We start from the raw sequence: 26,986 nt of genomic DNA on the forward strand, positions 1-26,986 counted from the left end.
CCGTATGGTGCTGGACAACCCGGCCAGCGCGAGCGAGCGGCGCCGAGCGCACCAGCGCAGCAGCACGGGGGGTGGAGGGGGGCTGTAGGCCGGCACGCCCGCCACCCCGGCCGCACCGAGGGTGTCTAGTGATTACCTGTGTTTATATCCGCTTCTAGTAGCTCCGTGCTGGCGTCCCACAGCCGTATGGTGCTGGACAACCCGGCCAGCGCGAGCGAGCGGCGCCGAGCGCACCAGCGCAGCAGCACGGGGGGTGGAGGGGGGCTGTAGGCCGGCACGCCCGCCACCCCGGCCGCACCGAGGGTGTCTAGTGATTACCTGTGTTTATATCCGCTTCTAGTAGCTCCGTGCTGGCGTCCCACAGCCGTATGGTGCTGGACAACCCGGCCAGCGCGAGCGAGCGGCGCCGAGCGCACCAGCGCAGCAGCACGGGGGGTGGAGGGGGGCTGTAGGCCGGCACGCCCGCCACCCCGGCCGCACCGAGGGTGTCTAGTGATTACCTGTGTTTATATCCGCTTCTAGTAGCTCCGTGCTGGCGTCCCACAGCCGTATGGTGCTGGACAACCCGGCCAGCGCGAGCGAGCGGCGCCGAGCGCACCAGCGCAGCAGCACGGGGGGTGGAGGGGGGCTGTAGGCCGGCACGCCCGCCACCCCGGCCGCACCGAGGGTGTCTAGTGATTACCTGTGTTTATATCCGCTTCTAGTAGCTCCGTGCTGGCGTCCCACAGCCGTATGGTGCTGGACAACCCGGCCAGCGCGAGCGAGCGGCGCCGAGCGCACCAGCGCAGCAGCACGGGGGGTGGAGGGGGGCTGTAGGCCGGCACGCCCGCCACCCCGGCCGCACCGAGGGTGTCTAGTGATTACCTGTGTTTATATCCGCTTCTAGTAGCTCCGTGCTGGCGTCCCACAGCCGTATGGTGCTGGACAACCCGGCCAGCGCGAGCGAGCGGCGCCGAGCGCACCAGCGCAGCAGCACGGGGGGTGGAGGGGGGCTGTAGGCCGGCACGCCCGCCACCCCGGCCGCACCGAGGGTGTCTAGTGATTACCTGTGTTTATATCCGCTTCTAGTAGCTCCGTGCTGGCGTCCCACAGCCGTATGGTGCTGGACAACCCGGCCAGCGCGAGCGAGCGGCGCCGAGCGCACCAGCGCAGCAGCACGGGGGGTGGAGGGGGGCTGTAGGCCGGCACGCCCGCCACCCCGGCCGCACCGAGGGTGTCTAGTGATTACCTGTGTTTATATCCGCTTCTAGTAGCTCCGTGCTGGCGTCCCACAGCCGTATGGTGCTGGACAACCCGGCCAGCGCGAGCGAGCGGCGCCGAGCGCACCAGCGCAGCAGCACGGGGGGTGGAGGGGGGCTGTAGGCCGGCACGCCCGCCACCCCGGCCGCACCGAGGGTGTCTAGTGATTACCTGTGTTTATATCCGCTTCTAGTAGCTCCGTGCTGGCGTCCCACAGCCGTATGGTGCTGGACAACCCGGCCAGCGCGAGCGAGCGGCGCCGAGCGCACCAGCGCAGCAGCACGGGGGGTGGAGGGGGGCTGTAGGCCGGCACGCCCGCCACCCCGGCCGCACCGAGGGTGTCTAGTGATTACCTGTGTTTATATCCGCTTCTAGTAGCTCCGTGCTGGCGTCCCACAGCCGTATGGTGCTGGACAACCCGGCCAGCGCGAGCGAGCGGCGCCGAGCGCACCAGCGCAGCAGCACGGGGGGTGGAGGGGGGCTGTAGGCCGGCACGCCCGCCACCCCGGCCGCACCGAGGGTGTCTAGTGATTACCTGTGTTTATATCCGCTTCTAGTAGCTCCGTGCTGGCGTCCCACAGCCGTATGGTGCTGGACAACCCGGCCAGCGCGAGCGAGCGGCGCCGAGCGCACCAGCGCAGCAGCACGGGGGGTGGAGGGGGGCTGTAGGCCGGCACGCCCGCCACCCCGGCCGCACCGAGGGTGTCTAGTGATTACCTGTGTTTATATCCGCTTCTAGTAGCTCCGTGCTGGCGTCCCACAGCCGTATGGTGCTGGACAACCCGGCCAGCGCGAGCGAGCGGCGCCGAGCGCACCAGCGCAGCAGCACGGGGGGTGGAGGGGGGCTGTAGGCCGGCACGCCCGCCACCCCGGCCGCACCGAGGGTGTCTAGTGATTACCTGTGTTTATATCCGCTTCTAGTAGCTCCGTGCTGGCGTCCCACAGCCGTATGGTGCTGGACAACCCGGCCAGCGCGAGCGAGCGGCGCCGAGCGCACCAGCGCAGCAGCACGGGGGGTGGAGGGGGGCTGTAGGCCGGCACGCCCGCCACCCCGGCCGCACCGAGGGTGTCTAGTGATTACCTGTGTTTATATCCGCTTCTAGTAGCTCCGTGCTGGCGTCCCACAGCCGTATGGTGCTGGACAACCCGGCCAGCGCGAGCGAGCGGCGCCGAGCGCACCAGCGCAGCAGCACGGGGGGTGGAGGGGGGCTGTAGGCCGGCACGCCCGCCACCCCGGCCGCACCGAGGGTGTCTAGTGATTACCTGTGTTTATATCCGCTTCTAGTAGCTCCGTGCTGGCGTCCCACAGCCGTATGGTGCTGGACAACCCGGCCAGCGCGAGCGAGCGGCGCCGAGCGCACCAGCGCAGCAGCACGGGGGGTGGAGGGGGGCTGTAGGCCGGCACGCCCGCCACCCCGGCCGCACCGAGGGTGTCTAGTGATTACCTGTGTTTATATCCGCTTCTAGTAGCTCCGTGCTGGCGTCCCACAGCCGTATGGTGCTGGACAACCCGGCCAGCGCGAGCGAGCGGCGCCGAGCGCACCAGCGCAGCAGCACGGGGGGTGGAGGGGGGCTGTAGGCCGGCACGCCCGCCACCCCGGCCGCACCGAGGGTGTCTAGTGATTACCTGTGTTTATATCCGCTTCTAGTAGCTCCGTGCTGGCGTCCCACAGCCGTATGGTGCTGGACAACCCGGCCAGCGCGAGCGAGCGGCGCCGAGCGCACCAGCGCAGCAGCACGGGGGGTGGAGGGGGGCTGTAGGCCGGCACGCCCGCCACCCCGGCCGCACCGAGGGCGTCTGTCAAATGTACACATTCACGCTATAGGCAAGAGTCCTAGATCGAATAATGTTCAAATCAACTTTGGGAACAAATCAAATTATATTATTAAATACTTTTGATTTGTGTTTTTATATAAATTATAAACTGAAATAGACGTCATATATCAAAGAAAAAGTGACGAAGCCTTTCAGTGGTGAAGGCCGGAGTGGTGGTGGTGGTGTTTTTTTTTTCTTTGATATATGACATCTAATTCAGTTTATAATTCGAATAATGTTATTCATAAACACTAGAAGCCTCAATTAATGTGCGAGGATGCGTAGCAACGGATGTGTCTGTTAAGAACTAATAGAATCAACCCATTAACCGATCTTCACTCAGCGCAGCTCTAGTGGGCAACATTTTATTGGTTTTTAAAAAACACATTCGTGGCCACGCATCCTCGAACATTAATAAAAAAAAAAATACATAAATTAACGCTCCAATTTATACTCCGTATTGAAGCATAATATGTATCACTAGTCACTACATAATATAAGACAAAGTCGCTTCCCGCTGTCTGTCCCTATGTATGCTTAGATTTTTAAAACTACGCAACGGATTTTGATGCGTTTTTTTTTATAGATAGAGTGATAAAGCAAGGTTTATGTATAATTTGTTAACCCGTGCGAAGCCGGGGCGGGTCGCTAGTAAATGATATGATGCCATGAATGAATGATTTCAAAACGCGGCCGTTTTTCAGAGCCTTGCTTATCATTATCACACACCGCGGATCCGCGCGTCTCTCCGGTATGCGAGCCGGACATCGCTATATACGCGCATAGCGCTGGCTCGCTTATACACTGGTCCTGATCAGTGTGATAAGGTTATGTTTAGGTGAAGCAGGCGTATGTATAGTATGAAGTTAGTAATGGCTATGTGGATGAACTCACGGTCCTGCGGCGGCGGCGCGGCGCGCTCGTCCGCGGACAGGAACTGCTCGGACACCAGCTGCGCCAGACCTGCGCACACGCACCCGTCAGCCCCCACGCCACGCACACAATGCCATGATATAACACATTCAGTGCCGAAAACCCGACTATCGGGTATTTTATGATTTCGTTCCCAGGCCGGACGACCCGATAGTCGGGATCGTGGTACTACAGCGTTATATGATGAAATTGTTGTGGCCTGGCGCGGATGTCTTGTTTGGCTGGGTGGCAATGAATGTGTTAATGGAATGAAGCATGCTTGGTCTTGTAGAGAAGTGTGAAGAGTTGTAAGACACAATGAAAAACATGATCGGCTTTAGGTTTATTCCGTGGACGAGTTTTCACGCTATCCTCCTAAGGTCCAGCCATACAAATGAAAAACCCAAAAGCCACTGAAATTTGAACCTATAGTGCAGGGAATAGAGTAGATTTTTATTTGTTTGAAAATTAAACGAGACAAATGAAATGCAACTCCGTTCCAATTGAATATGGTTTAAATTTCATCGAACTGAAGATCCTATAGGTAGGATCTTGGGCCTTAGGAGGCTATAGAAACCTCAAAATACACACACACAGACTAATCTTAGTGGTTCCGGAATACATTTGCCGCAACACACTACAGACAACGCTACACTAACTACGCTAGTCATTTCGGGTAATAGTTTTTTTGTCATTTGACCGTCGACCTCATGAATATAAACCTTATTTGTTCTGTAATAAGACCCTGTAAGTATAGGTACTGTAGAGGGGTTGTGAATGAACATGGACCACAGGAATATAAACCTTATTTGTACTGTAATATAGCCCTGTAAGTATACGTACAGTAGAGGGGCTGTGAATGAACGTGGACCACAGGAATATAAACCTTATTTGTTCTGTAATAAAGGCCCTGTAAGTATACGTACTGTAGAGGTGTCAATGAACGTGGACCACAGGAATATAAACCTTATTTGTACTGTAATAAAGCCCTGTGAGTATACGTACTGTAGAGGGGTTGTGAATGAACGTGGACCACAGGAATATAAACCTTATTTGTTCTATAATAAAGGCCCTGTAAGTATACGTACTGTAGAGGTGTCAATGAATGTGGACCACAGGAATATAAACCTTATTTGTACTGTAATAAAGCCCTGTGAGTATAGGTACTGTAGAGGGGTTGTGAATGAACGTGGACCACAGGAATATGAACCTTATTTGTTCTGTAATAAAGCCCTGTGAGTATACGTACTGTAGAGGTGTCAATGAACGTGGACCACAGGAATATAAACCTTATTTGTACTGTAATAAAGCCCTGTGAGTATACGTACTGTAGAGGGGTTGTGAATGAAAATGGACCACAGGAATATAAACCTTATTTGTACTGTAATAAAGCCCTGTGAGTATACGTACTGCAGAGGGGTTGTGAATGAACATGGACCACAGGAATATAAACCTTATTTGTACTGTAATAAAGCCCTGTGAGTATACGTACTGTAGAGGGGTTGTGAATGAACGTGGACCACAGGAATATAAACCTTATTTGTTCTATAATAAAGGCCCTGTAAGTATACGTACTGTAGAGGTGTCAATGAACGTGGACCACAGGAATATAAACCTTATTTGTACTGTAATAAAGCCCTGTGAGTATACGTACTGTAGAGGTGTCAATGAACGTGGACCACAGGAATATAAACCTTATTTGTTCTGCAATAAGACCCTGTAAGTATACGTACTATGGAGGGGTTGTGAATGAACGTGGACCACAGGAATATGAACCTTATTTGTTATGTAATAAAGGCTCTGTGAGTATACGTACTGTAGAGGGGTTGTGCGGGGGGCGGGCGGTAGTCGGCCGCGGGCCGCACGTCGAGCGCGCGCCACGCGGACACTAGAGCCGGCTCCATACTGCTGCCGGTTGGCCTGCACACAATAGGGATGATGACACATGTTGAATTTTATAACAAAATCTAGTAAAATAGATAGCAAACGAGCAATCTATCGCAATAATGTGGATATTAAAATAAAATATTGAAAATTTACAAAAATACAAGACCTGAATGTTTCAAAATTTAAGTTTTTTTTAACTTCCAAAAACGATAAAAGTAAGTGTACCATTCGATTCCTTACATTTCATCCAAAAAAATATTGTATAGCAACTATATACATAAACGCAATATTTCACCGACAAAAACGCAATTTTCTTGTTTTGTCCATACTACAAGATGGGCGATGACGTCACGGCCTCTGGCCGTTTTGTATAGGGCGTTTCGCTAGTGAAGTGCGACTGTCGGACTTTGACTACAATTTCTGACTTTTGTGTTACTTTAATGCAATGGGTCCCATATAGACATTTGATCCTAAAAACAAACCCGATCGATTGATACCATAAAAAAAATTAGTCATGTAGCCTATTATAATTGGTCAAACCAATTTGTCAGTCAGTAAGAACCAGGTAAACTATACTCATCCTTTTCTTTTGGGTGCTAGTACTAGTGTAAGACAAAGATAGGATGATTCTCTCTGTCTATGTTTGAAATGAGACAGTCCTTTGACAAACTATTATATCCATATGTTAACTATAGATCATAGCATGAACAGTAAAATGCAAAACTAAAAGCACGTCTCCGACCGAGACTCAAAAGAGAAAATGCTCAACTGACTAGTCAATATTAAAGTTTGCGATACCTAGTTCCATTGAAACTTCGAGAAACTTAGTATGCAACGTCACCACTGTGATTTTTCAAAAAAAAACCGGCCAAGTGCGAGTCGGACTCGCGCACGGAGGGTTCCGCACCATCAACAAAAAATAGAGCAAAACAAGCAAAAAAACGGTCACCCATCCAAGTACTGACCCCGCCCGACGTTGCTTAACTTCGGTCAAAAATCACGTTCGTTGTATGGGAGCCCCTCTTAAATCTTTATTTTATTCTGTTTTTAGTATTTGTTGTTATAGCGGCAACAGAAATACATCATCTGTGAAAATTTCAACTGTCTAGCTATCACGGTGCGTGAGATACAGCCTGGTAACAGACGGACGGACAGCGGAGTCTTAGTAATAGGGTCCCGTTTTTACCCTTTGGGTACGGAACCCTAAAAATGTAAAAGTAGTAATGGGATTTTCACCTATAAATGGCGACGTGTCCCTGATGACTAGCGACTGCGAGCAGCGCCCTCTCGTGGGCGTTGAGGTAGGCGAGGGCTGTGACTCGGCCCCACGTCTTGCGCCACGCGCCCACGCATAACTTGGCCGCTGTGCCCCAATCCCAAATCCTGCACATACAAAAACAAAACATAAATACGGAGACAACTCTGTCATGCTTATATGACACAATAAGCCTCTACAACCACTTCATATCAGTGTAGTGAGGCCACACAGCTGATCACAGCTGATTAGCTGACAAATAGATAAATTATAATTCTTTTCACGCTTCAATAATAATCGGTATTCCAATGTAACTCGAGACGACACAATTATGATTCATTGCGATTTTCCACATGATTGAACTCAGACAAAGGATGTAAATTAGTATATAAGGCCAACAATTTCTATTAAAGTATTCATTATTTACCCGACTATAGTGGTGTTACTTTCTACCCTTCCGTATCATAGATCATGGCGACCCTGCCAGTCGGGCTGCTTGAGGCAGCCCCAGTTTAGACGCCGCCCAGTAGCCCAGCCAGCCACCCAGCCAGCCAGCCACCCAGTCAGCCAGCTAGCCCAGCAGCATAAAATAGATACACGAACGAAGATCGCGCCGACCAGCCCAGCCAAGCCGAACCAAGCACCAACCCGAGGTCATGGACAGCCAGCCCGCTAAAACCTACCAAAAAGGAAAGGTCATCATCGCTCCGAAGGAGGCGTCCAACAGCGCAAGCACTAGCCAAGCTGACAGCGGCACAGTGACAATGATAACAATAATGATAACGGTAGATACCAAGGGACAGAAAGCCTCAAAAAGATCAGTCCAGTGGGCCACAAAACAACCTGGTTTTCAACGTCGACCCCAACTACCAACCCGGCCAGACCACCAACCGCCTCATGGACATAACAGAGTCAACACTTCCAGGAAGCAGAACCGAAGCCGATAAGTATGCCGCAGCCAAGCGAACATGACGACCAAAACAGCATCGAAACCTATAGAAGACGAAGGAAAAGCATATGAAAACTAACAAGTAAGCAAGCACACCAACTACTAAAGATTATTATTTATTTTTCTCGCCTTATTAAAATTATCAGTTTAAATTATCATTAAGTATAATATTAATCAAATCCATAATTTATCTATCTATGGGAAGATAGATCTATAATCTTAATAATGTATAATCTATTCTTCAAATATGCAGATTCGTCTGCGAGCGATATTCCAAATTCTACCATCTATTTATCTATTAATACAATTTCAATTAATTTACGATTACTACTTTATGACGAAAAACAAAACATGAATACATGTCAAAAAAAATATATATATATATACATATAAAATACATATTCACCAGTTAACCACAAGTAATTAATTTTAAGGTAAACAAAAAAACAAAAATATATTTTTCACAGTAAAAAAAAAAATGGTTATATATGTACATATAGATAAAATTGAATATCAACAACTTATTAAAATAAAACAAGTAATAAAACATACATATAGATAAAATTAAATATCAACAACTAATTAAAATAAAACAAAAAATAACATAAAAACATTTTCTAATATCCATCAATAATTTCAACCAGTGCATCATTCGTTAATTAAAACAAATAAACAAAAATTTAAACAAACAATACACATATAACGCGTCGCATGGTTAACTCAAAAAACTTTACACAATCAGCAACATTAAATAATTAACACGGGGGTGCATTCCATTATTCCCATTTTTGCAATTAACTTAAGTATATTATATATTTTAAAGGCTACAACATAAAAAAAAACCACCTCGACAATAACACTAACATTGACGTCATACTAACATCATTTAGCTTCAGTAAAAACAAAACAAACCACTAACCCACCACCACCCATAACTAACAATAACACTAACATTAACATCATAATATCATAATTTAGCTTCGTTTAAAACAACAACAACCCACTAACCCACCACCACCCACCACTAACACTAACACTAACAAACTAACCTAACATTTCAAAACAAAACCCATTTCCCAAGATAAAGACAAAACCACTAACAAACTAACCTAACATTAACTTTGACAAGCTGACAAACACTAGAATCTACTATTCCACACATTAAACAACATCACTTATGGTCTTTTCAAATTATTATCCAATTTAACATAAAAAAAAAAAAAAAAAGTAGCTTTCACACCATTTGGTTTTCAATAGGTAACATATATTTAATATATTTTTGCAAAGGCCCTCTTAACCAGTTACAAATTAATTTCGTGTTTAAAAAAAAAAAAAAAAAAAAAACCCAATCAAATCATATCACTATTACAATTAATCAATCAAACTTTTATTGGTAAAATAGAAGTATTTTATATGTCAGCACTTCATTACTATTCCAAAACACATTATTATTTTATACATGAAAACATTACTTACACAGAATATTATTATTATTTTAGGTCAAATAATTTCAGCTTACATATACTTTAATACCTTTAATGCGAATTATAATCTATTTTTTTTAAATATTATCTGTTCAATTTAATAATTTGATTTCATTTTTTTTTATTGATTAACGATTTTCTATGACATGTAGTCAATCTGAGTAGATATTTTGTTTTTAAATCTAAAAAGTGGATAAATAATAATCTTACATTAACATACATTAACTTACATTTATATATCAATAATATTCAATCCGCGAATCTACTACATAACTAATGAATTATTGCATAAAAATAAGAAAATGCCATCAGCCACTCACCACTCTCATATAAGTACTTATAACAACCAAATATAAGGAATAATACAAAAATTTAATTAGAAAAACAATATTCACATCCAACAAATTACCAATAACAACAAAACATACAAAGTAACACAAACATATCAACACTAACTACTAATCAACATAAACATATGATTAATGGAATGCACCAGACTTGTGAAGGCCGCGCCACGCGTGCTCGTCACACGTCAACCAATACGGAAGCACATGCAACATATGCTATGTCATCTAAAATTTCGAGTACATAGAAACAAGAAAAATAAATAACCACACAAAAAAAAAATTATACATTTGACGCATTAAAAAAATATATATAAAACTAGAAATTATTCACAACACGTAATGTGATGATAAAAGCAAAATTTAGGTATTATACGAGTAGCTATAAAAAATATATATATATAATTAAAGAAATAAAATAAAAAGAAAGGAAAAATATAAATAACACATTGAGAGAGCTAAATCAGATAAGTGTTGCAAACAAACAATTAGCCTGATCACCTAAAAGTTATTGCGACTCTTATATGCTTTAAGTTTTCAAAATGATGGTTTCCTTTCAAAACTGGGAAGCTCGTGGAAATAAATAATGTAAGCAAGGTACACCAGGATACAACCAGGCAATAACCCTTGAAACCTAGACAATTCGAGCGAGCTCTCAATTGCAGCGGTCCTTGGGCACACGGAAAGTTTTTTACAGCTGTTCCGATGTGTGAAAACAACTGTCTGGCAATACATATTAACGCGTAATATGTATTAGCGCGCTATAATAAATAATAAATAATGAATTTTTGTATCCTTAATAAATATATTGTATGTAAACAAAGGGTCGGCCGACCGAGAGCGCTATTAAAAGGCGCTGTGTACTTTTTAAAAGACAGGTGACAAGAATCACGAAGTCAGCTTACATTATTAGGTCACAATGCAGACATTACAAAATGGCTCATTGGCGATCGATTCTTGGAATAATAAACAGTTTCCCACAAATCACGAGCAAGAATTATGATTGAGAAAAAAAAAAAAAGTAGAAAAAAACCCAGGAAAATAATAGACACTATAACACTATTAGGATAGATTTTTTTTACCAAGCACTGAATCCTTGAGACATCATGGTACGGTCGAGTTACCTAGCATGAATATCCTTGGACACATAGTATGTTTATTAATATAAACATGTGTTAAAAAAAAAAAACAGCCTGTAAAAAAAACACATATGAAAATCTAAATATAACATTACACTAAATAAATAAATAAAAAACAACTCAATCAATACAGAAAAGAAAATAAATAAATAATTAAATAAATTATGAACCAAATATATTTAAGAATAAAACTAAATTAAAACAAAGAATATTAACCATATCTAAATTAAACGTAATACTTACATTAAATAAATACCTAAAATTACAGTGATAATGATAAATAAATCAAGTAAATAACAATAAAAATATATACTTAATTAAATAATTAATAATAATAATTTTATAAATTACAATTATATTCATATTATAAAAAAAACCCTAACTTAAGATGAAAGATAAATAAAGATTAAAATAATAATCACATAAAATACCTTACATGTAAAATATGAATACAATACACGTTGTATTGTGTCAAGAATATAATAATAAATAAGTGAATTCATGAATAGTTTACATGTCAAAGAGAATTAGCAAAGATAAGTAACTAACAATCTACTTGCCATACCTACAATAGGTCCATATGATAAAATATAAAAATGAATAAAATAAAATAAAATAAAACCCACTTAATTTAAAAAGATAGAGTTTGTTCGTCATCAATGTAGAAAAGTTCTTTGTAACCACATAGTTATAACTACCCAATGTATAAAGGAGCCAATTACTGTTATTCAAAATCAAGGTACAAATATTAGCATTCAGTAAAGCATACACACACACATTTTTATGAAACCTTTATATTGTCAATGACATATTATCAAAAGTATTATTTAATACTTTTCGGCATCTAAAAAAAACAGTTTAAATTAAACCGTAATCATATATAACAAATATTGTAAAACAAATAGACCCATTATAATTTTAACTCTTATCCCATAGACCTTAAGTATAGATTACAAAAATCCAGCCAAAAATTAAGTCAAAATTATCAAGAAAAACAAATTATGATGTAAAAACCAATCCCATAAATTATAAAACAGGAGATTTAGTATTAGTGAAAAAGGAAAATAGAGATAAAATGGACCCAGTGTATACGGGACTATTAACGGTAATTCAAGATCAAGGTGAGAATGTTAAAATATTAGTTTCAGAAAAAAGAATATTTGATGCATAAAAACCGAACAAAACCCTACCATGTATAAAAAAAAAAAAAAAAGAAAACAAACACAAAAAACAGATAAAACCTAAGATCTAAGCACATGCCGCCATCCAAATAAGGAACCATAAGTAAAAGAGTGTCCTATAACGCATAACATGTAGGTAAAGATAAACACATATAGTAAAATTACCTACTTATAGTAAAATTATTACATACATGTTATTTATTTCCTCAATATATACTATATTACCCAAGTATTTATTTAGCCTAAACATTAAACCTATCTTCACATATGTCATAGTATCATACAGTATAATATTATAAATACATACACAAACATAAACATATATATATATATACACATACCTATATTATTTTCTACACAAACTAAAATAGTCTTAGCCGTAGAGTGTTAAATAAAAAAAAAAAAAAAAAAAATGTAAATTTCTATGTCTACATGTTAGTGCAACAATGCATTCAATAGCTATCTTAAAAATATAATGTTAGAAATAGGCATGTAAGCAAATTATGTATCCAGGTAGCAGTAAGATATGTTAATTTAATCTTTAAGAACCAATATGTATACCATAGAATTAAGTACATATATTTGTAAACCAAAAATAGTTCTATAAATGTACTATTTTTGTCTCAAAAAAAAAGGAGAGAGTTGTAGTGAGGCCACACAGCTGATCACAGCTGATTAGCTGACAAATAGATAAATTATAATTCTTTTCACGCTTCAATAATAATCGGTATTCCAATGTAACTCGAGACGACACAATTATGATTCATTGCGATTTTCCACATGATTGAACTCAGACAAAGGATGTAAATTAGTATATAAGGCCAACAATTTCTATTAAAGTATTCATTATTTACCCGACTATAGTGGTGTTACTTTCTACCCTTCCGTATCATATTTCATCAGAAACACGATTTTCACGATTTGGAAATGATAAAGTAGAATAAAACAAATAAAGCTTTGGATTCCTCCGAAAGCGGTGCCGTCATATAGCGGCCGTCGTATAGCGGCCGCAAAAGACGGCCGTCTTTACGGTGACGACATGTGGAAAGTACCACGGCGTCATAACACACCGTCATCCACCAAGGTCAAAGCGGCAAATTTGAAAAATGTAGGCGCGAAGGGATAACGTCCCATAGAAAACTTGAATTTCGCGCCTTTTTCTACTGACAAGATTTGCTTGACCATCTATTATTTACTTGGAGGATGAAATATCATCAGAAGAGGAAAATAATCGTAGTACGGAATCATTTATTCAAATCTCGTGTCATTTATTCAAAATGGCGTCACCGCTATCTAATAAAACGTTCACGGAACTATCCGTCATCACGGCCGTCATCCAAATGACGGCACCGCTTTTTTACGTTACGTTGACAATCAACGCCGTCTAGGAAACCGCGCCATCTGGTTTACATAGACAACGTTCTAGTGACGTCATTCACTGCTATTATAGCGGCCGTCATATGACGGCACCGTTTTCGGAGGAATCCAAAGCTTAAACCATATAGACTGTTTAGATTACAACCTCAATCTAACTAGCAGGTTTGGTAAGCAATCTTTCTTTTGACAACACAGTATGGTTTTTTTTTCTTATCAGCGGACAATAGGGTCTGTATTCTTACCCGAAGTTGTCCTTGAAAGCCAAAGCAATGTGTTGTTCGTAGGGGTGGAAAAGTATTACTCCCGGCGGCAACTGACATCGCGAGTGGAAAGCTTGCGTCTCTAACCGCGGCACTTTTGATCCCACCAACGCTGAAAAATAACATTTCGATAAATCCCATGTCACCTTGGACGTGTTTTATCACCTTGGACGTTAAGTCATCTTGAGTCCATAGCGATGTTAAATTGTACGGTCTACCGTCATACCTTCTCGTAATATTTATGTAAGTTCATTTGCGCCCCTGATTTTGGCGTGTGAGTCACATTTTTCTTTAGGACGGTTACATTTACGTACTTATTAGGTATACCATCTTAATGACCTTATCTACTACTAGACTAGTAGTAGTTTCTTACCTCTGGCCTCGTTCCTGAGACTCCTGTTGCGCTGGTAGCGCCACACCCTGGCGTGGTGCGCTCGCGACTCCACGTCCCGCTCCGCGCCCGCCTCCGCGTCCGCTCGAGCGAACAGCGTGTGCCGTTGGCTACTGTATGCAGGTTACAGGTTGTCACTAGTACACTATTACCTCTGGCCTCGTTCCGCAGACTCCTGTTCCGCTGGTAGCGCCACACCCTGGCGTGGTGCGCTCGCGACTCCACGTCCCGCTCCGCGCCCGCCTCCGCGTCCGCTCGAGCGAACAGCGTGTGCCGTTGGCTACTGTATGCAGGTTACAGGTTGTCACTAGTACACTATTACCTCTGGCCTCGTTCCGCAGACTCCTGTTCCGCTGGTAGCGCCACACCCTGGCGTGGTGCGCTCGCGACTCCACGTCCCGCTCCGCGCCCGCCTCCGCGTCCGCTCGAGCGAACAGCGTGTGCCGTTGGCTACTGTATGCAGGTTACAGGTTGTCACTAGTACACTATTACCTCTGGCCTCGTTCCGCAGACTCCTGTTCCGCTGGTAGCGCCACACCCTGGCGTGGTGCGCTCGCGACTCCACGTCCCGCTCCGCGCCCGCCTCCGCGTCCGCTCGAGCGAACAGCGTGTGCCGTTGGCTACTGTATGCAGGTTACAGGTTGTCACTAGTACACTATTACCTCTGGCCTCGTTCCGCAGACTCCTGTTCCGCTGGTAGCGCCACACCCTGGCGTGGTGCGCTCGCGACTCCACGTCCCGCTCCGCGCCCGCCTCCGCGTCCGCTCGAGCGAACAGCGTGTGCCGTTGGCTACTGTATGCAGGTTACAGGTTGTCACTAGTACACTATTACCTCTGGCCTCGTTCCGCAGACTCCTGTTCCGCTGGTAGCGCCACACCCTGGCGTGGTGCGCTCGCGACTCCACGTCCCGCTCCGCGCCCGCCTCCGCGTCCGCTCGAGCGAACAGCGTGTGCCGTTGGCTACTGTATGCAGGTTACAGGTTGTCACTAGTACACTATTACCTCTGGCCTCGTTCCGCAGACTCCTGTTCCGCTGGTAGCGCCACACCCTGGCGTGGTGCGCTCGCGACTCCACGTCCCGCTCCGCGCCCGCCTCCGCGTCCGCTCGAGCGAACAGCGTGTGCCGTTGGCTACTGTATGCAGGTTACAGGTTGTCACTAGTACACTATTACCTCTGGCCTCGTTCCGCAGACTCCTGTTCCGCTGGTAGCGCCACACCCTGGCGTGGTGCGCTCGCGACTCCACGTCCCGCTCCGCGCCCGCCTCCGCGTCCGCTCGAGCGAACAGCGTGTGCCGTTGGCTACTGTATGCAGGTTACAGGTTGTCACTAGTACACTATTACCTCTGGCCTCGTTCCGCAGACTCCTGTTCCGCTGGTAGCGCCACACCCTGGCGTGGTGCGCTCGCGACTCCACGTCCCGCTCCGCGCCCGCCTCCGCGTCCGCTCGAGCGAACAGCGTGTGCCGTTGGCTACTGTATGCAGGTTACAGGTTGTCACTAGTACACTATTACCTCTGGCCTCGTTCCGCAGACTCCTGTTCCGCTGGTAGCGCCACACCCTGGCGTGGTGCGCTCGCGACTCCACGTCCCGCTCCGCGCCCGCCTCCGCGTCCGCTCGAGCGAACAGCGTGTGCCGTTGGCTACTGTATGCAGGTTACAGGTTGTCACTAGTACACTATTACCTCTGGCCTCGTTCCGCAGACTCCTGTTCCGCTGGTAGCGCCACACCCTGGCGTGGTGCGCTCGCGACTCCACGTCCCGCTCCGCGCCCGCCTCCGCGTCCGCTCGAGCGAACAGCGTGTGCCGTTGGCTACTGTATGCAGGTTACAGGTTGTCACTAGTACACTATTACCTCTGGCCTCGTTCCGCAGACTCCTGTTCCGCTGGTAGCGCCACACCCTGGCGTGGTGCGCTCGCGACTCCACGTCCCGCTCCGCGCCCGCCTCCGCGTCCGCTCGAGCGAACAGCGTGTGCCGTTGGCTACTGTATGCAGGTTACAGGTTGTCACTAGTACACTATTACCTCTGGCCTCGTTCCGCAGACTCCTGTTCCGCTGGTAGCGCCACACCCTGGCGTGGTGCGCTCGCGACTCCACGTCCCGCTCCGCGCCCGCCTCCGCGTCCGCTCGAGCGAACAGCGTGTGCCGTTGGCTACTGTATGCAGGTTACAGGTTGTCACTAGTACACTATTACCTCTGGCCTCGTTCCGCAGACTCCTGTTCCGCTGGTAGCGCCACACCCTGGCGTGGTGCGCTCGCGACTCCACGTCCCGCTCCGCGCCCGCCTCCGCGTCCGCTCGAGCGAACAGCGTGTGCCGTTGGCTACTGTATGCAGGTTACAGGTTGTCACTAGTACACTATTACCTCTGGCCTCGTTCCGCAGACTCCTGTTCCGCTGGTAGCGCCACACCCTGGCGTGGTGCGCTCGCGACTCCACGTCCCGCTCCGCGCCCGCCTCCGCGTCCGCTCGAGCGAACAGCGTGTGCCGTTGGCTACTGTATGCAGGTTACAGGTTGTCACTAGTACACTATTACCTCTGGCCTCGTTCCGCAGACTCCTGTTCCGCTGGTAGCGCCACACCCTGGCGTGGTGCGCTCGCGACTCCACGTCCCGCTCCGCGCCCGCCTCCGCGTCCGCTCGAGCGAACAGCGTGTGCCGTTGGCTACTGTATGCAGGTTACAGGTTGTCACTAGTACACTATTACCTCTGGCCTCGTTCCGCAGACTCCTGTTCCGCTGGTAGCGCCACACCCTGGCGTGGTGCGCTCGCGACTCCACGTCCCGCTCCGCGCCCGCCTCCGCGTCCGCTCGAGCGAACAGCGTGTGCCGTTGGCTACTGTATGCAGGTTACAGGTTGTCACTAGTACACTATTACCTCTGGCCTCGTTCCGCAGACTCCTGTTCCGCTGGTAGCGCCACACCCTGGCGTGGTGCGCTCGCGACTCCACGTCCCGCTCCGCGCCCGCCTCCGCGTCCGCTCGAGCGAACAGCGTGTGCCGTTGGCTACTGTATGCAGGTTACAGGTTGTCACTAGTACACTATTACCTCTGGCCTCGTTCCGCAGACTCCTGTTCCGCTGGTAGCGCCACACCCTGGCGTGGTGCGCTCGCGACTCCACGTCCCGCTCCGCGCCCGCCTCCGCGTCCGCTCGAGCGAACAGCGTGTGCCGTTGGCTACTGTATGCAGGTTACAGGTTGTCACTAGTACACTATTACCTCTGGCCTCGTTCCGCAGACTCCTGTTCCGCTGGTAGCGCCACACCCTGGCGTGGTGCGCTCGCGACTCCACGTCCCGCTCCGCGCCCGCCTCCGCGTCCGCTCGAGCGAACAGCGTGTGCCGTTGGCTACTGTATGCAGGTTACAGGTTGTCACTAGTACACTATTACCTCTGGCCTCGTTCCGCAGACTCCTGTTCCGCTGGTAGCGCCACACCCTGGCGTGGTGCGCTCGCGACTCCACGTCCCGCTCCGCGCCCGCCTCCGCGTCCGCTCGAGCGAACAGCGTGTGCCGTTGGCTACTGTATGCAGGTTACAGGTTGTCACTAGTACACTATTACCTCTGGCCTCGTTCCGCAGACTCCTGTTCCGCTGGTAGCGCCACACCCTGGCGTGGTGCGCTCGCGACTCCACGTCCCGCTCCGCGCCCGCCTCCGCGTCCGCTCGAGCGAACAGCGTGTGCCGTTGGCTACTGTATGCAGGTTACAGGTTGTCACTAGTACACTATTACCTCTGGCCTCGTTCCGCAGACTCCTGTTCCGCTGGTAGCGCCACACCCTGGCGTGGTGCGCTCGCGACTCCACGTCCCGCTCCGCGCCCGCCTCCGCGTCCGCTCGAGCGAACAGCGTGTGCCGTTGGCTACTGTATGCAGGTTACAGGTTGTCACTAGTACACTATTACCTCTGGCCTCGTTCCGCAGACTCCTGTTCCGCTGGTAGCGCCACACCCTGGCGTGGTGCGCTCGCGACTCCACGTCCCGCTCCGCGCCCGCCTCCGCGTCCGCTCGAGCGAACAGCGTGTGCCGTTGGCTACTGTATGCAGGTTACAGGTTGTCACTAGTACACTATTACCTCTGGCCTCGTTCCGCAGACTCCTGTTCCGCTGGTAGCGCCACACCCTGGCGTGGTGCGCTCGCGACTCCACGTCCCGCTCCGCGCCCGCCTCCGCGTCCGCTCGAGCGAACAGCGTGTGCCGTTGGCTACTGTATGCAGGTTACAGGTTGTCACTAGTACACTATTACCTCTGGCCTCGTTCCGCAGACTCCTGTTCCGCTGGTAGCGCCACACCCTGGCGTGGTGCGCTCGCGACTCCACGTCCCGCTCCGCGCCCGCCTCCGCGTCCGCTCGAGCGAACAGCGTGTGCCGTTGGCTACTGTATGCAGGTTACAGGTTGTCACTAGTACACTATTACCTCTGGCCTCGTTCCGCAGACTCCTGTTCCGCTGGTAGCGCCACACCCTGGCGTGGTGCGCTCGCGACTCCACGTCCCGCTCCGCGCCCGCCTCCGCGTCCGCTCGAGCGAACAGCGTGTGCCGTTGGCTACTGTATGCAGGTTACAGGTTGTCACTAGTACACTATTACCTCTGGCCTCGTTCCGCAGACTCCTGTTCCGCTGGTAGCGCCACACCCTGGCGTGGTGCGCTCGCGACTCCACGTCCCGCTCCGCGCCCGCCTCCGCGTCCGCTCGAGCGAACAGCGTGTGCCGTTGGCTACTGTATGCAGGTTACAGGTTGTCACTAGTACACTATTACCTCTGGCCTCGTTCCGCAGACTCCTGTTCCGCTGGTAGCGCCACACCCTGGCGTGGTGCGCTCGCGACTCCACGTCCCGCTCCGCGCCCGCCTCCGCGTCCGCTCGAGCGAACAGCGTGTGCCGTTGGCTACTGTATGCAGGTTACAGGTTGTCACTAGTACACTATTACCTCTGGCCTCGTTCCGCAGACTCCTGTTCCGCTGGTAGCGCCACACCCTGGCGTGGTGCGCTCGCGACTCCACGTCCCGCTCCGCGCCCGCCTCCGCGTCCGCTCGAGCGAACAGCGTGTGCCGTTGGCTACTGTATGCAGGTTACAGGTTGTCACTAGTACACTATTACCTCTGGCCTCGTTCCGCAGACTCCTGTTCCGCTGGTAGCGCCACACCCTGGCGTGGTGCGCTCGCGACTCCACGTCCCGCTCCGCGCCCGCCTCCGCGTCCGCTCGAGCGAACAGCGTGTGCCGTTGGCTACTGTATGCAGGTTACAGGTTGTCACTAGTACACTATTACCTCTGGCCTCGTTCCGCAGACTCCTGTTCCGCTGGTAGCGCCACACCCTGGCGTGGTGCGCTCGCGACTCCACGTCCCGCTCCGCGCCCGCCTCCGCGTCCGCTCGAGCGAACAGCGTGTGCCGTTGGCTACTGTATGCAGGTTACAGGTTGTCACTAGTACACTATTACCTCTGGCCTCGTTCCGCAGACTCCTGTTCCGCTGGTAGCGCCACACCCTGGCGTGGTGCGCTCGCGACTCCACGTCCCGCTCCGCGCCCGCCTCCGCGTCCGCTCGAGCGAACAGCGTGTGCCGTTGGCTACTGTATGCAGGTTACAGGTTGTCACTAGTACACTATTACCTCTGGCCTCGTTCCGCAGACTCCTGTTCCGCTGGTAGCGCCACACCCTGGCGTGGTGCGCTCGCGACTCCACGTCCCGCTCCGCGCCCGCCTCCGCGTCCGCTCGAGCGAACAGCGTGTGCCGTTGGCTACTGTATGCAGGTTACAGGTTGTCACTAGTACACTATTACCTCTGGCCTCGTTCCGCAGACTCCTGTTCCGCTGGTAGCGCCACACCCTGGCGTGGTGCGCTCGCGACTCCACGTCCCGCTCCGCGCCCGCCTCCGCGTCCGCTCGAGCGAACAGCGTGTGCCGTTGGCTACTGTATGCAGGTTACAGGTTGTCACTAGTACACTATTACCTCTGGCCTCGTTCCGCAGACTCCTGTTCCGCTGGTAGCGCCACACCCTGGCGTGGTGCGCTCGCGACTCCACGTCCCGCTCCGCGCCCGCCTCCGCGTCCGCTCGAGCGAACAGCGTGTGCCGTTGGCTACTGTATGCAGGTTACAGGTTGTCACTAGTACACTATTACCTCTGGCCTCGTTCCGCAGACTCCTGTTCCGCTGGTAGCGCCACACCCTGGCGTGGTGCGCTCGCGACTCCACGTCCCGCTCCGCGCCCGCCTCCGCGTCCGCTCGAGCGAACAGCGTGTGCCGTTGGCTACTGTATGCAGGTTACAGGTTGTCACTAGTACACTATTACCTCTGGCCTCGTTCCGCAGACTCCTGTTCCGCTGGTAGCGCCACACCCTGGCGTGGTGCGCTCGCGACTCCACGTCCCGCTCCGCGCCCGCCTCCGCGTCCGCTCGAGCGAACAGCGTGTGCCGTTGGCTACTGTATGCAGGTTACAGGTTGTCACTAGTACACTATTACCTCTGGCCTCGTTCCGCAGACTCCTGTTCCGCTGGTAGCGCCACACCCTGGCGTGGTGCGCTCGCGACTCCACGTCCCGCTCCGCGCCCGCCTCCGCGTCCGCTCGAGCGAACAGCGTGTGCCGTTGGCTACTGTATGCAGGTTACAGGTTGTCACTAGTACACTATTACCTCTGGCCTCGTTCCGCAGACTCCTGTTCCGCTGGTAGCGCCACACCCTGGCGTGGTGCGCTCGCGACTCCACGTCCCGCTCCGCGCCCGCCTCCGCGTCCGCTCGAGCGAACAGCGTGTGCGCCCACTCCACGAACTGCGTGGACACTATCGGTTTCTTTGACTGTTGACCTGTGGGGGAAAACATGCGTTTAGTTTTTACGAAAAATTGTTAAGTACTTAAAAAAGACTCTAAAAATTCCAACAAGTACATGAGTACTTATTGAGACTATTTGCACCCGTAAGAATTTCAAGGTTAAATGCTTATTTATGCCACGTGTGCATTTAGCGCGTGGGCTAAAATGAGCAGAATACTCACTAGAAGTGGATGAGACGGAGTCCCGCTCGCGGCTCGCCATGGAGTCCTCGGAGATGGTGCTCGGCAGCCCGCCGCGCGCGCGCCGGCTGTCTACACACACGCACGTTACCACACAAGCACAACTAGTCTAGCGGCTACTTCCGTTATGTCACACTCAGGTGACTAATTAGATTGGAGATGTCTAGATTGGAAATATTTACTGCTGATTACTTGATTAGCATACACAATAAACTAGAATCTAGATCATTCGAGTGTTTGAACAGTGTCTTTTTCGCTGTCACAATGGGGATGTAGAATTGTAGATTGATGAAATGATAAATCAAACCGGTTTTTTTTACTGTAGTTCGTTTTTTTAGCATTAGAAAAAAAGTAAACAGTCTTGGCGTGTCATTTTGTTGAAAAACACTTTTGAAAAATAAGTCACGGTAAATAGAAAATTGAAATTTGAAATGTGTAACAATTATTAATCATATACAATTATTTACATTCATTTGTTTTCATAAGTACTAATATTTAGTTACTGATTTTTAAAAAGCGTTGTTCAATTAAAAGACACTTTAAGATTGCTTACCTTCTTTCTAATGCTAAAAAAACGAACTCTAAAAAAAACAGACGCTTACTCGTTACTCTCGTTAGTACAATACAATACAGACAGACACATACCTCTGTTTATACTCACACCAGACACCAACCCCTCATACCAGAAGTCCCTCTCCGGGACTCCGGAAGACCCTGGTAATCTTGGCATCGCGTTTTTCATCAGACGCCCCGACTAATGGGGTTGGCATTGGCAACTGTCAATTGCATAGTTGGCGCCATCATAGCTTGCCGCTTTTTCTCTGAGATTTGGCTTAAATGGCATCCGGGGCATTAAAAAACAAAAATTTGACACAATTCTAGGGATTGACAGGGCAAGCTAAGATGGCGCCATCTGCTAAATACTTCGACCCCATTGCCCTCTGATGAAAAACGCCGCTGAACGACGCGCCTCTATAAGCCGCTGAAGTAGGGTTACCAGATCCAAATTTGGAATTTCCTGACAAAATTCCTGATTTGCGAATTTTTTTCCTGCCGCTCATATCGGCGGGCGACGGGGTCTAGCCGGTAATCGATATCTATGTATCCTTGATAAGTAAATTTGAATAATGTACCTTTTTAGGTACATATTGTTAATTCACTAAAAATTCCTGACATTTTCGTATTCCGGGCGCGTTCCTGACAAACAGCCAAAATTCCTGACATGTCAGGAAAATTCCTTGCGTCTGGTAACCCTACGCTGAACGGACGAAGAGACCTGAATTGAAGTGATTGAGCCGCACCAGTCCGGTGGTGGGGGGTGGTACTCACAGTGCTGGGGCTGCCGGGCGTCGCGGGGGCTGACGGCGGGGCGCAGGTTGGGGGAGGGGGGCAGGCTGGAGGAGCCGCCCGAGCCGTGCGCGTGCGCGCCCAGCCCGCGGGGGTCCATGTCGCGGGACACGTTGTCCAGCTGTGGTGTGGTGGGGGTGGTACTCACAGTGCTGGGGCTGGCGGGCGTCGCGGGGGCTGACGGCGGGGCGCAGGTTGGGGGAGGGGGGCAGGCTGGAGGAGCCGCCCGAGCCGTGCGCGTGCGCGCCCAGCCCGCGGGGGTCCATGTCGCGGGACACGTTGTCCAGCTGTGGTGTGGTGGGGGTGGTACTCACAGTGCTGGGGCTGGCGGGCGTCGCGGGGGCTGACGGCGGGGCGCAGGTTGGGGGAGGGGGGCAGGCTGGAGGAGCCGCCCGAGCCGTGCGCGTGCGCGCCCAGCCCGCGGGGGTCCATGTCGCGGGACACGTTGTCCAGCTGTGGTGTGGTGGGGGTGGTACTCACAGTGCTGGGGCTGGCGGGCGTCGCGGGGGCTGACGGCGGGGCGCAGGTTGGGGGAGGGGGGCAGGCTGGAGGAGCCGCCCGAGCCGTGCGCGTGCGCGCCCAGCCCGCGGGGGTCCATGTCGCGGGACACGTTGTCCAGCTGTGGTGTGGTGGGGGTGGTACTCACAGTGCTGGGGCTGGCGGGCGTCGCGGGGGCTGACGGCGGGGCGCAGGTTGGGGGAGGGGGGCAGGCTGGAGGAGCCGCCCGAGCCGTGCGCGTGCGCGCCCAGCCCGCGGGGGTCCATGTCGCGGGACACGTTGTCCAGCTGTGGTGTGGTGGGGGTGGTACTCACAGTGCTGGGGCTGGCGGGCGTCGCGGGGGCTGACGGCGGGGCGCAGGTTGGGGGAGGGGGGCAGGCTGGAGGAGCCGCCCGAGCCGTGCGCGTGCGCGCCCAGCCCGCGGGGGTCCATGTCGCGGGACACGTTGTCCAGCTGTGGTGTGGTGGGGGTGGTACTCACAGTGCTGGGGCTGGCGGGCGTCGCGGGGGCTGACGGCGGGGCGCAGGTTGGGGGAGGGGGGCAGGCTGGAGGAGCCGCCCGAGCCGTGCGCGTGCGCGCCCAGCCCGCGGGGGTCCATGTCGCGGGACACGTTGTCCAGCTGTGGTGTGGTGGGGGTGGTACTCACAGTGCTGGGGCTGGCGGGCGTCGCGGGGGCTGACGGCGGGGCGCAGGTTGGGGGAGGGGGGCAGGCTGGAGGAGCCGCCCGAGCCGTGCGCGTGCGCGCCCAGCCCGCGGGGGTCCATGTCGCGGGACACGTTGTCCAGCTGTGGTGTGGTGGGGGTGGTACTCACAGTGCTGGGGCTGGCGGGCGTCGCGGGGGCTGACGGCGGGGCGCAGGTTGGGGGAGGGGGGCAGGCTGGAGGAGCCGCCCGAGCCGTGCGCGTGCGCGCCCAGCCCGCGGGGGTCCATGTCGCGGGACACGTTGTCCAGCTGTGGTGTGGTGGGGGTGGTACTCACAGTGCTGGGGCTGGCGGGCGTCGCGGGGGCTGACGGCGGGGCGCAGGTTGGGGGAGGGGGGCAGGCTGGAGGAGCCGCCCGAGCCGTGCGCGTGCGCGCCCAGCCCGCGGGGGTCCATGTCGCGGGACACGTTGTCCAGCTGTGGTGTGGTGGGGGTGGTACTCACAGTGCTGGGGCTGGCGGGCGTCGCGGGGGCTGACGGCGGGGCGCAGGTTGGGGGAGGGGGGCAGGCTGGAGGAGCCGCCCGAGCCGTGCGCGTGCGCGCCCAGCCCGCGGGGGTCCATGTCGCGGGACACGTTGTCCAGCTGTGGTGTGGTGGGGTTGGTACTCACAGTGCTGGGGCTGGCGGGCGTCGCGGGGGCTGACGGCGGGGCGCAGGTTGGGGGAGGGGGGCAGGCTGGAGGAGCCGCCCGAGCCGTGCGCGTGCGCGCCCAGCCCGCGGGGGTCCATGTCGCGGGACACGTTGTCCAGCTGTGGTGTGGTGGGGGTGGTACTCACAGTGCTGGGGCTGGCGGGCGTCGCGGGGGCTGACGGCGGGGCGCAGGTTGGGGGAGGGGGGCAGGCTGGAGGAGCCGCCCGAGCCGTGCGCGTGCGCGCCCAGCCCGCGGGGGTCCATGTCGCGGGACACGTTGTCCAGCTGTGGTGTGGTGGGGGTGGTACTCACAGTGCTGGGGCTGGCGGGCGTCGCGGGGGCTGACGGCGGGGCGCAGGTTGGGGGAGGGGGGCAGGCTGGAGGAGCCGCCCGAGCCGTGCGCGTGCGCGCCCAGCCCGCGGGGGTCCATGTCGCGGGACACGTTGTCCAGCTGTGGTGTGGTGGGGGTGGTACTCACAGTGCTGGGGCTGGCGGGCGTCGCGGGGGCTGACGGCGGGGCGCAGGTTGGGGGAGGGGGGCAGGCTGGAGGAGCCGCCCGAGCCGTGCGCGTGCGCGCCCAGCCCGCGGGGGTCCATGTCGCGGGACACGTTGTCCAACTGGAAAATAATAACACCTATAACTTCTACTCTTCTACTTGACGACCGGTCTGGCCTAGTTGGTAGCGACTCTGCCTGTGAAGCCGTTGGTCCTGGGTTCGATTCCCGGGAAGGGCATTTATTTGTGTGATGAACACAAATATTTGTGTTTTCTATGTTTATAAGTATGTGTCGTCGCCTAGCATCCATAGTACAAGCTTTGCTTAGTCAATCAATTGGGGCTAGGTTGATCTGTATAATATTTATTTACTTATTCGTTTTCAGCCTTCGTCGACCAAAAACTTGTCGTAGTGTAGGCCTTTTTCAAACCTTTCCCCTCCATTTTTCCCTGTTCTATTCTAGGCAGTTTGGTTCCGGTTGCTGCCCGCCACTTTCTTGTCATCCTGCCATCGCATCTGGGGCTTTCCTCTTGGTCTATTTACAAGCTTTTGTTTAACTTGCCCCGTTAGTATACAGCGTGGATTTTCTTTTTGGGTCAGTGAGGGCAGCTACCAGATCCCGTGCTGCTACGAGAAAACGGTCCTAGAAGACCTTCCCTCGATTTCAAATTAATGAAGATTGGCTTTTACAGATTTTGGAAAAAACATACAGGATGCGATGTGATAGGCAGATGCGCGTATCTACACGTAGGTCTCGTAGTATACATATGTACACGTAAACCACGTAGTGGATACTTAGCGAATTAATAAACAGATAAAACACCTCTCCATCCGATAAGGGATTTCCTCTTCAAGACACGTAGTTTAATAATATATATAGTTGATCATTAGAATTACTGGGGAGATTGGTGGTGACTTGTAAAGTGACATGATATAAACTATAATACAGGAACCCGAGTTTAGTGTCTACTCCCCTCCCGGTACTCTGCCTATTTCAGCGAGAAAAAGGTCATTTTTGACAAACTTTTTTTTTGATGCCAATCGATCCCATTCCTATTGAGGATCAAAAGCTTGTATGGACCCGAAAAAAAAATTCCGGCTAGAAAAGCCACAAATCGAGGAAAACTTTTCCCATACAATTTGTATGAAAATAAAAACTTTTATTTTTCACATGCGATTTTTGTATGCCAATCGATTCCATTCCTATTCAGTATCAATAGTTTCCTAGGGGTCAACTTACGGTAATGTACTAAAAAGCCACAAATTATTAAAAACTTTTTCCAAACATTGACTATGGAGAAAACCTGAAATTTAATTCACAATTTTCTATCTGTCCCATCAGTCCTACAGCAATGTCTTCATACAGTATTATGGTCCTTAAATGTAACAGGACTGATTGGGCAGATAGAAAATTGTGAATAAAATTTCACGTTTTCTTCATAGTAAATGTATGGAAAAAGTTTTTATTAATTTGTGGCTTTTTGGTACATTACCGTAAGTTGACCCCTAGGAAACTATTGATACTGAATAGGAATGGAATCGATTGGCATACAAAAATCGCATGTGAAAAATGAATTTTTTTATTTTCATACAAATTGTATGGGAAAAGTTTTCCTCAATTTGTGGCTTTTCTAGCCGGAAATTTTTTTTCGGTTCCATACAAGCTTTTGATCCTCAATAGGAATGGGATCGATTGGCATCAAAAAAAAGTGTGTCAAAAATGCCCTTTTTCTCGCACCCTGTATGTTTTTTCCAAAATCTGTAAAAGCCAATATTCATTAATTTGAAATCGAGGGAAGGTCTTCTAAGACCGTTTTCTCGTAGCAGCACGGGATCTGGTAGCTGCCCTCACTGACCCAAAAAGAAAATCCATCCTGTATATGTATCTTATCTTATACCGTTTAACGAGCAATTCTTGTATATTTTTACATTTCGGGGATCTCGAAAACGGCTCTAACGATTTCGATGAAATTTGCTACATGAGGGTTTTCGGGGACGAAAAATCGATCTAGCTAGGCTGTATCTCTGAGAAAACGCGCATTTTTGAGTTTTTATATGTTTTGTCTCCCACATATTATGTACCTATGTATGTT

At 50.6% G+C, this 26,986-nt stretch overlaps 1 protein-coding gene across 1 annotated transcript in view; it reads right to left on the minus strand.

Moving 5' to 3' along the window:
- The window catches only part of LOC134650787 (regulatory-associated protein of mTOR), a 70,824-nt gene that overhangs the window by 11,709 nt on the left and 32,129 nt on the right, over positions 1-26,986 (minus strand). Inside the window, 14 exon segments of the mRNA XM_063505720.1 lie at positions 2,685-2,866; positions 3,946-4,018; positions 5,784-5,887; positions 7,091-7,237; positions 13,826-13,955; positions 20,847-21,017; positions 21,205-21,294; positions 22,718-22,912; positions 23,050-23,244; positions 23,382-23,576; positions 23,714-23,908; positions 24,046-24,240; positions 24,378-24,572; positions 24,710-24,848. Coding sequence (XP_063361790.1) covers positions 2,685-2,866; positions 3,946-4,018; positions 5,784-5,887; positions 7,091-7,237; positions 13,826-13,955; positions 20,847-21,017; positions 21,205-21,294; positions 22,718-22,912; positions 23,050-23,244; positions 23,382-23,576; positions 23,714-23,908; positions 24,046-24,240; positions 24,378-24,572; positions 24,710-24,848 — 2,206 coding nt within the window.

The sequence above is a fragment of the Cydia amplana genome, chromosome 9 (assembly GCF_948474715.1).
Source record: "Cydia amplana chromosome 9, ilCydAmpl1.1, whole genome shotgun sequence".
In the NCBI taxonomy this organism is placed as follows: Eukaryota; Metazoa; Arthropoda; class Insecta; order Lepidoptera; family Tortricidae; genus Cydia; species Cydia amplana.